The 14,357-nt window shown below is 41.6% G+C and overlaps 1 protein-coding gene across 1 annotated transcript in view; it reads right to left on the bottom strand.

Moving 5' to 3' along the window:
- Window positions 1-14,357, bottom strand: part of USH2A (usherin) — a 568,735-nt gene that overhangs the window by 363,286 nt on the left and 191,092 nt on the right. The window contains exon 21 of the mRNA XM_077811946.1: window positions 670-800. Within this exon, the coding sequence (XP_077668072.1) occupies window positions 670-800 (131 nt within the window). The remainder of the gene's footprint in view (window positions 1-669; window positions 801-14,357) is intronic.

Here is a 14,357-nt window from a genome sequence, read left to right as displayed (position 1 = left end):
GTGAACTAACGCAGTCACCTAATGCACACATTGCATAACTTAAATCAATCAGAGTGGATTTGTCTGTATGATGCTATGGCCACAGAGTTGTATTTTTAAATTATACCTATTTTACAAAATAAAAGTGTTAATAACAGTATTTAAAAGGATATATTACATATTCTCGGCACCAATTTAAAGTTAGGGCTCAACTGTGTTTCCACTGAAGTTAATGGGAAAACTCTCATGGACTTCAATGGGTGTCCAATCAAATGGGATGCTGAAAAATATTTACTAGAAAAGTATGCTATCTTCATTTAATAATCAAAAAGAGACATATCCATAACTGTTGTCTTAGTATTTAAAATGAATTTTAAGATGGTACTAACGATTGTTAACTCAGTGGTAATGGTAAGAACAATAGTTTTTAAAAAATTGTAATGCAACTCTAATTTAAAAATGTTAACACTTGCAAACATAACTAAATGTTACAAAAGCCTGGGGGGGAATCAATGCTTCTTTTCTAAGGATCACCAATTATCTAGAGTATTGAAGAACCCATTAACCAGGATCAATATGAAAAAAATGGAAAAAGCAAGCACCCCCATCATCTTATACCATTAAGCGTACAATATGCCTTGGGGATCTGTAATAAAGCTATATTTCATTTGATCTTTCTCTTTACCGTACCTGTGGATCAAAAAGAAAGTAAGGACGTCCACTCTGTAACTGAAGAGCAATGTATTCCTCTTGATTCCCAGGTGACACAGAGAAAAGAATCAGACCATCAGGTTCCCTGGTTCTAAAGCTCACTTTAATACCTGGTTAGAAAAAGCGGGTGGATAGTTAATGCTAATGATAGCTATGATGAATTCTAGCAGATAAAGACAACTACTTAGAAATGAAAAGCTACTCCCCTCAACAACAACAAAATGGAATATCAAAATGTCACTATGGAAATTTGATAATTAAACCCCGTTTAATTATTACACTACATTCTGCTAGAGTCACTCAAGCTCAGCAGCACCTTATTCCACGAGCAGCCACACTGAAATCAAAGCTACTATTTGTGCAATAGGGCATTATTCATGCAGAGTAAAGAGGGCAGAATCTGGCCCTATGTAGTTAAAGAACCTGTTTCTAAAGGAAACATAATTGAAAATAGTTGCAGCCTGTGCCAGTGGCTGAAGACAGGACTGAGAACCTGGAATAATTCAGCTCTAATTCCAGTATTCTCTGTTTTGAATCCTTATTCAACCGAGTGGCATATCACCTATACTAATATCCTAATTTAGCTACATTTATATTTTTCTCCGACTTGCAAAATTGTTACTTCTGCTTGCTCTTTTTGCTCTGCTGTGTCATGCTACCTGAATTGAATCAGCACAGCGGAAACTAACGCCCGTGGATTTGCCAGCTAGAATTCTCCTGGAGAGCATATGTTTGCCCTTTTGATTTTGTTTTCAGAAAAAAGAAACCCAACAAATTTAGCATGAGAAACTCCTTTCAAAACTCATTTATCCAATAAGTATCAGTGCTCAAATTGGACAATTGCATGTGGTTATGTCACAGCCATGCTTATAATTGCTGGATGAAAAAGTTTGAGGGGAGAAGCTGGAAGAAATTGGTGAAAGGGTAGGTTATACAATCCCTCTATTGCATGCTATCATTATTTTCCAGATCTAGAACTGATTTGCAGTAGCATTTTCATGATTTTCCACTACTGCTTAGTTCAAATACATCAATACTCATGTCCTTGTGATCCCCATAAAGTACTTAATACAGAACAGGGTAATTTATTGGGTTCTACCCAGCTGTATCAAACAATTCAACCTCTTCACATTCATTTTCCCCTTCTTATGCCAGGCAGAAAATAATAAGTAATGGAAGCTTTTCTTGTAGACAGAATCTATTACAAAAAAATTAAGGAATCATGAATCCAATGCATATTCATATCATATTCATAATGCCAGTTAATTACCTCTACCCATAAGTAGTATCCTTTGACTCACATATTTTAATCACAGTACAAGTTCTCATGAAATATAACACAATGCACTCAGATACGAAGACATTCACTCTAGATCATGAAAATCAATCACGCTATTAAAATACCTACTAAAATCAACCGTACATAACTAACATAACTAACTGTATACAACTAACATCAGACAAATATGAAGTACTTCTCAATCAAGTGCTATTTTACCTGAATTAAGTTATAAAAGTATTTCAGCTAGAAATATTTCAGCCTTTCCACCGTTCTGGAGGATGCTTCTGACTTTGTCCCCGCTTTCTCCTCTAAAATGGGATTTGTTTTTATATATATATAAACCTTTAAAGTATTATAACTTCTTCCCTTGAGGAGAAGGACTAAAGAAAGTACAGAATTAACCAAGTTTAACAGAATCACCACTGATCAGTAAATCCCTTAGATCAAGAGACGTAAGATGCTATTGGATGGCATCAGGATGGTCCACAAAAGACTCTAGCTAATAGATATCGCTTGATGTAATTACACCCTGTTGCATGTTCTAAGAACTAAATAAACAGACACACATTTCAAGAGACCATTCCTCTTCCTGGGAAGGGTTCTGCTTTCTGGGTTTATAAATAACCTGCTGCCAGAAATGATACACTGAAAGGGTGCCTACAAATACAAAGGTGGAAAAAATTGCAATCAGAAGTGCAGAAAGAGGTCCTGCAGGAGATGGGAAAGCTCAGCTTCATACTTAGGTTACCAGAATCACCAAGAATTGTCACAAGTCTATTTCTGGGAAAGAGAGAAGAAAAAAGTAAGACAGAATAAAGGAAACATGTAGTGGAGAGGGGGCACTCTATTAGCTTGTGAATTCCAAGGTTACCAACTAGTGTGTGAGAATATATGTGTATTATTTGTGACAATCTGGGGAATATGTTTGTGTCCATTTATGAAACCCCTTTTTTGTTCTGTGAAGTATCATTTGAGTGCAAATGTGTGGATTAGACTCTCCACTTTGTAATGGAAACAGACGATGTCTGGGAAACCGAAACACAGCCACGAAGGGGACATCAAGCTTGAACAGTCAGTCCTACCCAGATGGAGCAATGTGGTTGCTAAGGGCAGAGCCATTGACTTTAATAATTCTTAGACCAGCAACCAACCGGGAGGGTTGGAGCATGGAAATTATCCAGCATAAGAGCAAAGGTGTCACAGACCGATTTTTTTTTAAATGTTACAGTCTCTCTAAGCAAGGGAGCCAGTCCATTGTGAGACATAAAAGACACAGCTGGAGGAGTGGAGGCAGGAGGGACTTCACTTTCTGCTAAGAACATGGACCAGCCCTCAAAATGCTCAGGAGAGGTGAGGACTCTGAGGCTCTGGAGGGAGGACTTCGTTCAGGTGTTTATTGTTCGCATAGATCTGTAACTCTCCTGTGCTTTCTAAGTGTAAAGAGTATGTATTTAATATGTTCCTATGTAAAGCCTGTGTTCTTTACCTTACCTGCTACATGTCTCCAAAGAATTAAACTATAAACCAGAGTGACCACAAACAGGGGAACTCTGGAAGAGTATGCATAACCAAAAGCAAATGAATTCCAATTCAGCAGTCTCTCGCTGGAGACTGTAATCTGTAATCGCGTGACCAGAGAAATCTCTATCAAGCATTCTTACAACTACAATACCCACCTGTGGAAGTGAAGAAACAGATTTATAGAGCCAGAAGAGTTCCCAGAAGTCACCTACTACAGGACAGGCCTAACAAAGAAATAACAGAACGCCACTAGCCGTCACCTTCAGCCCCCAACTAAAACCCCTCCAACACATTATCAAGGATCTACAACCTATCCTGAAGGATGACCCAGCACTCTCACAAATCTTGGGAGACAGGCCAGTCCTTGCCTACAGACAGCCCCCCAACCTGAAGCAAATACTCACCAACAACCACATACCACACAACAGAACCACTAACCCAGGAACCTATCCTTGCAACAAAGCCCGTTGCCAACTGTGCCCACAGATCTATTCAGGGGACACCATCATAGGGCCTAATCACATCAGCCACATTATCAGAGGTTCGTTCACCTGCACATCTACCAATGTGATATATGCCATCTTGTGCCAGCAATGCCCCTCTGCCATGTACATTGGTCAAACTGGAAAGTCTCTACGTAAAAGAATAAATGGACACAAATCAGATATCAAGAATTATAACATTCATAAACCAGTCGGAGAACACTTCAATCTCTCTGGTCACGCGATTACAGACATGAAAGTTGCGATATTACAACAGAAAAACTTCAAATCCAGACTCCAGCGAGAAACTGCTGAATTGGAATTCATTTGCAAATTGGATACAATTAATTTAGGCTTGAATAGAGACTGGCAGCGGCTAAGTCATTATGCAAGGTAACCTATTTCCCCTTGTTTTCCTACCCCACCCCCCCTCCTCAGATGTTCTTGTTAAACCCTGGATTTGTGCTGGAAATGGCCCAACTTGATTATCATACACATTGTAAGGAGAGTGATCACTTTAGATAATCTATTACCAACAGGAGAGTGGGTTTGTTTGGGGGGGGGGGAGAAAACCTGGATTTATGCTGGAAATGGCCCACCTTGATTATCATACACATTGTAAGGCGAGTGATCACTCTACATAAGCTATTACCAGCAGGAGAGTCGGGTGGGGCAAGAGAAAACCTTTTGTAGTGATAAACACCCATTTTTTCATGATTTGTGTGTATAAAAGCAAACATCTTCTGTATTTTCCACAGTATGCATCCGATGAAGTGAGCTGTAGCTCACGAAAGCTTATGGTCAAATAAATTGGTTAGTCTCTAAGGTGCCACAAGTACTCCTTTTCTTTTTGCGAATACAGACTAACACGGCTGTTACTCTGAAGAAATTCAAACAACGTTATTTTAGATTACAAAGTCAAGCCCTAGAAGGTTAGAAATGCCAAATTCACCGTTACCCATGTAATCTTAATTCTGGTCCCTTGTGAAATCATCCTGTGCACTGCATAAGGAATGGGTCTTGTGGGAAAAAAATCATGGGTGATCACGTAATTAAAAGACTATCAAAATGCACATGCAGAAAGCGTGTCTCTTTCACCAGCAGAAGCCGGTTCACTACAAGACATTACCTCACGCACCTTGTCTTTCAAAGCAGAAAGGGGTGGAATTAAGGTTGCACAGGCAACTAAATCTGGCATTCCTAACTTTCGAGAGCTTGACTTTGCAATCTACATATATATCTTTTACCAGTTTTTTAAATGTAATTTCCTAGGGGGTTTTTTTTAAGGAAAAGAGGTAAAATAAATTATATTATGTACAAATGGAACAAATCCCTATCTTACATCAGTAGCAGCATCCTTCAGCACTGCAACACTGACTTCTTCGTCTACAAGATTAACTATATTAGCTGGCAGCAAGAGAAGGCTGTTAATCCCAGTGTGGTGGATTGGCCACTGATGCCAGGTGCTGGAAGATCACCTAGAATCAGTGGCCAATCCACCACACTGGGATTAACAGCCTTCTCTTGCTGCCAGCTAATATAGTTAATCCTGTAGATAAAGAGATCATCAGGGGAAAACCCATCCTGGTCCAATCTCTCTCTTTCTCTATGCCTCCCCAATAGTTGGGGGAGCTCCTGCCCCACATGGTATCCCCAGAGGGTGGAATAGGCCACTGGGGCCATGTCTTGGATCTGGAGCATGGCTGGGGGGAGACTGGCCTTGCTGTCTTTCTCCCTCTCCCAAGACCCCCAAATACAATGGCTCAAGCAGTTCCAACATGTTCCTAGTGCGGCGTGTGCTGCTGCTACTTCTACAGCAGTTATATGGACTTGGCCTTAACGTTCGTGTTCAGTTATTGTGGCAGGATGCCAAAATTTTCAAGAGCAATATAAGTGAGAAAAGGTGTGTCACAAAACTCACAGTCCCAGAGCACCCCCTAGCCGGAAAACCTAGTGTTGCAGCACTCCTGCCGCAATTTCCCCACCATGATCTTCAGCCTACTCCAGTTGCAAAGGTGACTTTTGACCCTTTGGCCAAGCCACTTTAAAGTGTTCAACCCTTTTCATGGTAACAAAGAATCCCTTAGTCCAAGTCAAAAAAATGTGATATCAAGTCCCCTTCCCTTACAGCACACTCCCAGCAGCAATGGCGTTTCTCATAATATAACTGCCAGCTCCTAATCTCCAACCAACCCCACTGTTTGGGTCAGGTTTACCCTCCTACCAAGGGCCTCTGGCTGGCTGTAGCCTTCACCCAGTTCCTAGCTCAAGGTCAGCTTCTTGCCTCACATTGGAACAGCGTGTCTGGGCTCCTAATTAAACAGGACTGACTGGCCCCAGGCCCCATGCTCTTAAAGGGGCAGGCTGCCCTCGTATAATGAGAATGGCATTTTTTTTTAAGTTCTACTGAGTTATAAACCATTGAAAACTTTCAAAGGACAAAGAACAGGCACTTCTCCAGTCCAAAGGCTTTCTCCCTACCTAATTTCAAAGGTCAGTTGCAAACAATGATAGTGCTGGAGTTTCTCCAAAAAGGTTGAAAGAGATTTTGTTTTTTTGGTTTCCTATCATTATAATGGAAAGTGTTAGATAACCTACATAAAGGGGTCACGGCCAGCTCCTAATATTACAAATACACTCTTATTAAAGCAGAAGAACTTTAAAAATCACCAAATGCCAGACAGGAGCACCCCTTCTTTTTTTTTTTCCCTCATGTCCCAAATAGAGGCCAGTTAGAATCTCAATTCCTGCACTCAAGGGTACACATCTCCCCATGAAAGACAGGGAAAAGACAGGGACAATAGCTCACTTCCCTATGAAGAAACTCACAGAGTGCATGGCCATGCCTGCACATTTCCCCTGCCCACTGGAGAGTTCAGAGAAGGATTTTGCCTCCTGAGCTACAGTCTCTTGTAAATTCTGCCTGGGGTGGTACAGTTTTCTCTGAAGAAGTGTCTGTATGTATATAACCTCAGAATTTGCAGCATTGGAAACGTTTCCTAAGTACACAGAAATACTACAGATACGGAGGTAACTTTATCTATTTAAATTTAACAGAAACACACAAGTTTTAAGGGTTAGCACTGTGAAACTGACCCCTGTGCAGAGGGCCAGCACAGGAACTAGGCACCCATTTACATCTCACTTACACCCTATTTTAAGGTGTAATTGTGATTTAAGTGGTGACAAGTTCTCATGCTAGCCCTCTCTAAAGGGATTGAGTTCACCCTTTATTATTTTTGCTGGAACGAAATATTAGAAAAAGTAAAGCGACTTTCTGGAACAGTCTTCCAAGGGGAGCAGTGGGGGCACAAAACCTAACAGGCTTCAAGACTGAGCTTGATAAGTTTATGGAGGGGATGGTATGATGGGCTTGCCTACAATGCCATGTGGCCCATCGGCTACTGCCAATAGCAAAAATCTCCAACAGCCAGAGATGGGACACTAGAATGGAAGGGCTCTGAGTTACTACAGAGAATTCTTTCACAGGTATCTACCTGGTGGGTCTTGTCCACATGCTGATCACCATATTTGGGATAAGGAAGGTCAGATTGGCAGATATCCTGGGGGATTTTCACTGCCCCTTGCAACCATGATTTGAGGACGTCGGTAACTCAGCCAGCAGTTAGGGGTCTATTACAGGAGAGGTGGGTGAGGTTCCGTGGCCTGAAATATGCAGGAGGTCAGTCTAGCTGATCACAATGGTCCCTTCTGACCTTAACGTCTATGAGACTCAATTACACGTACAGCTATTCTTTTAGGGAAAATTTGCAAGACAACTTCTAAAAGAAATAGACTCTTCCCCAGGTTTCACAGCTGACACGTATCTAAAATGTTAACTGTTAGCTACAATATGTACATTGTATATATTCAATTACAATCAGCTTACCCAATAGCAACACTATAATTACTATAATATTTCATTTATCACACAAATAAACTTCAGTTCAGGCTCGTAGCACAAAGTTGTTGCACCCTGGATTGAAAACATGACCAACTATGGGATATAATTTGGTCTGAATGTAATTTAAGTCAATTGCATTTTGAATTACAACTAAAGATTTACTCTGCTTATTCTGTAGGTCTGTTTATGTGACAGACATTAGTGGTTGCAAAGACGCTGTTACTCCTTCTTGGGTTAAAACCAACAAGAATTTTAAAAATAGCCTAAATACTTAACTGGTTTCAGAGTAACAGCCGTGTTAGTCTGTATTCGCAAAAAAAGAAAAGGAGTACTTGTGGCACCTTAGAGACTAACCAATTTATTTGAGCATAAGCTTTCGTGAGCTACTGTGCCACAGTATGCATCCGATGAAGTGAGCTGTAGCCCATGAAAGCTTATGCTCAAATAAATTGGTTAGTCTCTAAAGGTGCCACAAGTACTCCTTTTCTAAATACTTAACATAATTGAACCCACTCATTACAAGCTATAAAGCAAGTTTACACACTTTTCAGTGAAGAAAAAAATGTAAACAAAATAATAAAGGATTCAGACCAGAATATTCAAAGTTAAGGGAGGCAAAGTGATAGCTAATATTCAAAACAGCCACACTTGAAGGGGCCTGGAACACGAACACTGAAAAAGAGCTTGGTCCACTGAACATATATTATTTGCCTTCTTGGCACACAGAAACAGAATATGGACTGAACTTCATCTGCCTTTTAGGTTGGGAAAAATTTAGGGCCCAACCATGGCCTCGCTTGTACTGTGGCACAAAAAGACAGGTACTAGCTGAAGCTTTGGCTCCACTTTACAAGGCACTGACTAGTGCAGCTATGCAGTGGGCCAGGTAGAAGTCTTGCACAAGGAACTTCCCTGCAGAGCAAAGGCAGACTTGGAGCAAGCCCCTAAGCTCCAAGACAGAATCTGCTTTCCAGTCTGCTCATGTACAATGGCTTATTGCAAAGCCACAATTCAGCTCTTACACATATCCATTGATCTGGGGGCAGTTGTTCTGTCCTGAATTAGCCTAGGCACCTCAATGAGCAAAAATCTGCAGTTTACTCATTGTACCTCTTTAACAACAGGTGCAACTGGTCAATTTAGCAGACTTAACTCTGAATTTCTTTAATTACATCAGGTTTGTCAGTACTATCTTACAACCCTTTCTGTCCCAGTTGTTGATTAGAGCAGAAAAAAGCCATAAAGTAGGAAGAGTATGAATGGGTGAAATTATTATTTGTAGTATTACTAACTTATTTCAAAGCAACCAAAACCATGTTAGGATTCTCACAATACAGAGAAGACATTATGATCCCTGCCTCAGGAAGTATACAAACTATGAATTAGAATCCACTAATGTAATAGGACTCCACACAGTTTTAGGGCCTGCACTGATGGACTGCGTTGCAGGATTTGGGCCTAATTTCAGACATGAAATACCTGGGTGGGATTAAAGACGGAAATACGAGGGAAATATCAGCATGTGATTACCCAGCAAAGGCTAGTGCACAGAATAATAGGAGTCACTTTTATTTACATATTAATAGTCTAGACAGACTCGTGTTAGTTCTGCTCCAGCTAGCATGCTGAAAAAAATAGGAGTATGGACACTGTAGCACAGGAGGCGGCTCAGGTAACCACCCCACGCTCAGACCCAGGGCGTTGGGCAGGCATGAACGTTGGGTGGCTAGCCTGAGTGGCTGCCCAGGCTGAAAGGTCTATACTGCTCTTTAAGTGCAATCCTCAAGCAGAACTAGCATGAGCCTGTCTACCCGGGCAGAAGGCATGCTCCCAGTAGCTGTGTAGACAATTAGACGTACCAATAGAGACTTCACAAACCCTAGGTTCCTGCTTCCGGCACCACTCTACACATAGGGTCTGCTGAACATCAGACCAGAGAAGGAGCAACAGCAGGGCCTGTGGATCTGAGTGCAAGTAGATCCACCAACCATTCCCTTCACATGTGTGGGGGCGCTATGTGGAGGCACAGCATCTACTGGGCTGTGGAATTCACCAGGGTATAGCACGTGTGCTGGGATTAGGATTTGCTCCTTAAATATAAAGGGCCCTTTACATCACTCCTGTGGTGGCAAAAGGGGCCCCTTGCCATTCCCTTTGCCATCTTCTCCGAATCGGGCTGTGCCAGGGCAGATCAGGGTGAGAGGAGGGTGATAACTAGGGTTGCCAACGGTCTAATTGCACAAACCCAAACACGATTGCCCTGCCCCTTCCCCGAGGCCAGGCCCCTGCCCTTCCCCTTCCCCACTCACTCCAGCCCCCTTCCCTCTGTCGCTCGCTCTCCTCCATGCTCTTTCAGGCGGGTGGTTGGGGTGGGGGTGCGGGTTCTGGGCTGGGACCGAGGGGTTTTGAGTGCGCGATGGGGTTCCGGGCTGATCTTGGATCGGGGTTTAGGGTGCGCAAGGGGGTGAGAGCTCCGGGAGGGAGTCTAGGTGCAGGAAGGGGCTCAGGGCTGGGGTGCCGGAGGGGATGCAGGGTGCCGGCTCTAGGAGGGAGTTTGGTTGTGGGATGGGGCTTAGGGCTGGGGCAGGTGGTTGGGGTGCAGACTTTGGGAGGGAGTTTGGGTGCAGGAGGGGGCTACAGGCTGGGGAAGGGGGTTGAGGTGTGGGAAAGGGTTCGGGGTGCAGGCTCCGTCCGGGCAGTGCTTACCTCAGGTGGTAATGACTGGCACTGGCTCCTAGGCTCAGGGGTGGCCATGCGGCTCTGTGCGCTGCCCCTGCCTGCAGACACCGCCCCCCACAGTTCCCACTGGCTGTGGTTCCTTGTTCCCAGCCAATGGGAGCTGCAGAGTCAGAGCTTGGGGGCAGCACGTAGAGATCCCCTGGCTGCGCCTCCGCCTAGGACCCACTGCTGGACATGCTGGCCATTTCAGGGAGTGGCACAGAGCCAGGGCAGGTAGGGAGCCTGCCTTAGCCCCACTGTGCTGCTGGACTTTTAGCGGCCTAAAATCTCCCAGATTGGCTTCAGTAGCTTCCGGGAGATCGAGCCCGATTCCGGCAGACTCCTGGCCAAACTGTGAGGGTTTGGCAACCCTAGACTCAGATGCCAACACACTATAAACTTGTGGGAGTTGTAGAATTCTGTGCTAGTTCATGAAAACACATACTGCTATATCAAAAGACATTTCCAAAGGCGCCAAGAAATGTAGTATATCTGTATTGCTAACATTTATGCAGTCAGCAAAAGCACTGTCAACCGAATTTGCATTTCATAGCTGGCACCAATCCCACCCCACACTGCTAAGATTAAAATATAAAAATAATAGCCCCGGCACATGTACACAATTTCTGGCACTTAATGAAAAGTGGATTTCAGGGACGCACAACTCACAGAAAAAGTGGACCCTAATTTTTTATTTATTTGAAATTTACAAGCCATTGTAAACACTGCAAAGTATGTTTAACAAATTGCGAACAATCTCAATTTTCAGCTTAATTCTCTGAGAATTTATCCAACACAACTCGCATTTCCTAGCTGCCCGTTGCTGCTGTATGGTATTGCTGTGAGCAGTTACAGAGTTGCACCCGAGTTACACCCCAGTTCACTGCATCCCACTAATGAGCAAAGAGATTCTTGGATGTATACTATAGCCTTTATGTACATGTAACAACTATTGAAATTATGAAAGCTGTGGGTCTGCAAGGACTGCAAAATGAAGCCCATCATAAATAAAGCACTTTGCAATCTAAGTTAAGAACGTGCATAAGTGCTTTGCTGAATCTGGGTCATATTCTGTAAACTTCATCTAAATACACTTTTACACAGAAGTTACAAATCTAATTAAACAAACATTTTTAGTTTGTAAAATAAACCCTGAGAAAAAACATTTCCAGTTAATCAAAAATAATTAGTCAACCTGCTTTCAGTTATGATGTATCTGTGCACCCCCACTGATTTCAAGGATATTACACTTTTTGAAAGAGTGACCATTTATTTATTCTCTTTATTTGTGGGGTAATGTTGTTTCTGGATTTGCTACCAGCTAATCATGCTGGTGTTAAAAGACAGCCCAGACCTGAAGAAGAGACGCGTAAGCTTGTCTCTCTGACCAACAGATGTTGGACCTGTAAAATAAATTACCTCACCCAACTTGCCTCACATTTCTAAAGTTATTTATGATTTTTAAAAAACATGCCTTTAAAAAACAGAGAGAACTTTTTTCAGAAATGGGCCAGGTTTTACAGCAGTTTCACACACAAACTCCAGCCCTATGTTTATTTCCCACTAGGCAAACCTGATTGTCAGGTATATTACATTTCTATCTGACTACATGTATATATTTGTGGCAAGCTGTATTGTATTTCCATCTACACAGTGAAAAGCATTGGTTTTCCCCTTAAATCTTCATTCATTTAAAGAATATTTATAGAGTAACAAAGATAAGAGGGGTTTCAGAGTAACAGTCTGTATTTGCAAAAAGAAAAGGAGTACTTGTGGCACAGCATCCAATGAAGTGAGCTGTAGCTCACGAAAGCTTATGCTCAAATAAATTGGTTAGTCTCTAAGGTGCCACAAGTACTCCTTTTCTTTTTGAAAGATAAGAGGGGAGTATAAACTAGTCAGAGAGAAAATCAAATTAAAATAAAAAATTACTGAAATGTCTCTTTATTGTATCAATGAAGATGGACAGAAAGAGAAAGGTCTAGAAGAGAGTACATGGGAAAGGAGAGAAATTGTCTGGAGAAAAATCATCATGATACAAAAATGACCCAATAGGTGTATCACTTAATTGTCATTGCTCATATGCAAAACACAAATTTTCATTAACAAAAAAAGGTAATGATTATTCTGTAACTAAGACAAATAAGACCATAGCTCAGATCCTCAATTGCTGCAAAATCATTAATGTAGCTATGCTGATTTACCCCAGCTGAGATCTGGCCCCATACGTCTGGAAACTTTTCAGTTTCTTACCATGGTTCATATATGAGCCTTTTAAGAGCTATCATTTCTGACAAGTTATAAGAGTCTTTGAAGATTAACAAATTAAATCCAGACTCCAGCGAGAAACTGCTGAATTGGAATTCATTTGCAAATTGGATACTATTAATTTAGGCTTAAATAGAGACTGGGAGTGGCTAAGTCATTATGCAAGGTAGCCTATTTCCTCTTGTTTTTTCCTACCCCCCCCCCCCCAGATGTTCTGGTTTAACTTGGATTTAAACTTGGAGAGTGGTCAGTTTGGATGAGCTATTACCAGCAGGAGAGTGAGTCTGTGTGTGTATGGGGGTGGGTTTTTGGAGGGGGGTGAGGGAGTGAGAGAACCTGGATTTGTGCAGGAAATGGCCTAACTTGATTATCATGCACATTGTGTAAAGAGTTGTCACTTTGGATGGGCTATCACCAGCAGGAGAGTGAATTTGTGTGGGGGGGTGGAGGGTGAGAAAACCTGGATTTGTGCTGGAAATGGCCTAACCTGATGATTACTTTAGATAAGCTATTACCAGCAGGACAGTGGGGTGGGAGGAGGTATTGTTTCATATTCTCTGTGTATATATAAAGTCTGCTGCAGTTTCCACGGTATGCATCTGATGAAGTGAGCTGTAGCTCACGAAAGCTCATGCTCAAATAAATTGGTTAGTCTCTAAGGTGCCACAAGTACTCCTTTTCTTTTTGCGAATACAGACTAACACGGCTGTTACTCTGAAACCTGAAGATTAACAGGATTTCCTCCTTTCCAAGACAAGTCATCCAATTATAAGGACAGGCTGAAGAATTAGTGTTTCTGAGGATTTCAAAGGTCTAACTGTATTTGTATCAGTCCAAATATGTAAGTTTTGTGTGTTAAAGAAATATTTACATTTAAAATAAAATTTGTCCTGTTTCACCTATCACTGGATGGATCCTCCATTTGGTGTTGTTTTTTTTTTAAGGGAAAATTTGTGATAGTCTTCCTGCTCTTGCTTTCTGTCTCTGAAGGGAAAGGGAGCTAGAAGCTCTGCTTCTCAACTCTCTGCCCACTGCTGCATCCTGTCCCTCAGGAAGGGGGAAGAAGACGTATTTCTGCAATTATTTTAATGACTTCCAAAATATTTTTTAAATGTCCATAATAATTTTGTATATGTAAGTGTACAAATATCTATCACACACACAAAAGACAGGGATGGAATGTTTTATTGTTGCAATTTGTAAATGAAACGCACAGTTCCAAATCTTTCTATTTATATTTTTATTTGCCTTTTTAATACCTCTAATGAGAAGACAGTTTTGCTTTGCTTTTTATATTTTCCTCTGCACAGAGTTCTATGTTGTAATGTTGGCTGAAGTTGAAGAATGGCATAATTTGAAGAGGTTTTTGATATAATCTTAATAATATCTAAAGCTGCCAAAAAGCTAAATAGGTCAAACTTAAAGGTTGAACAAGGCTGAATACAGGTACAATGAATGAATGAATGAATAAACGAAAGGAGAGACTCCAGTA

Source organism: Eretmochelys imbricata, chromosome 3 (genome assembly GCF_965152235.1).
Source record: "Eretmochelys imbricata isolate rEreImb1 chromosome 3, rEreImb1.hap1, whole genome shotgun sequence".
Lineage (NCBI taxonomy): Eukaryota > Metazoa > Chordata > Testudines > Cheloniidae > Eretmochelys > Eretmochelys imbricata.
The sequence above is the reverse complement of the archived record's forward strand: the minus strand, read 5'-3'. Positions and strand labels throughout refer to the sequence as shown.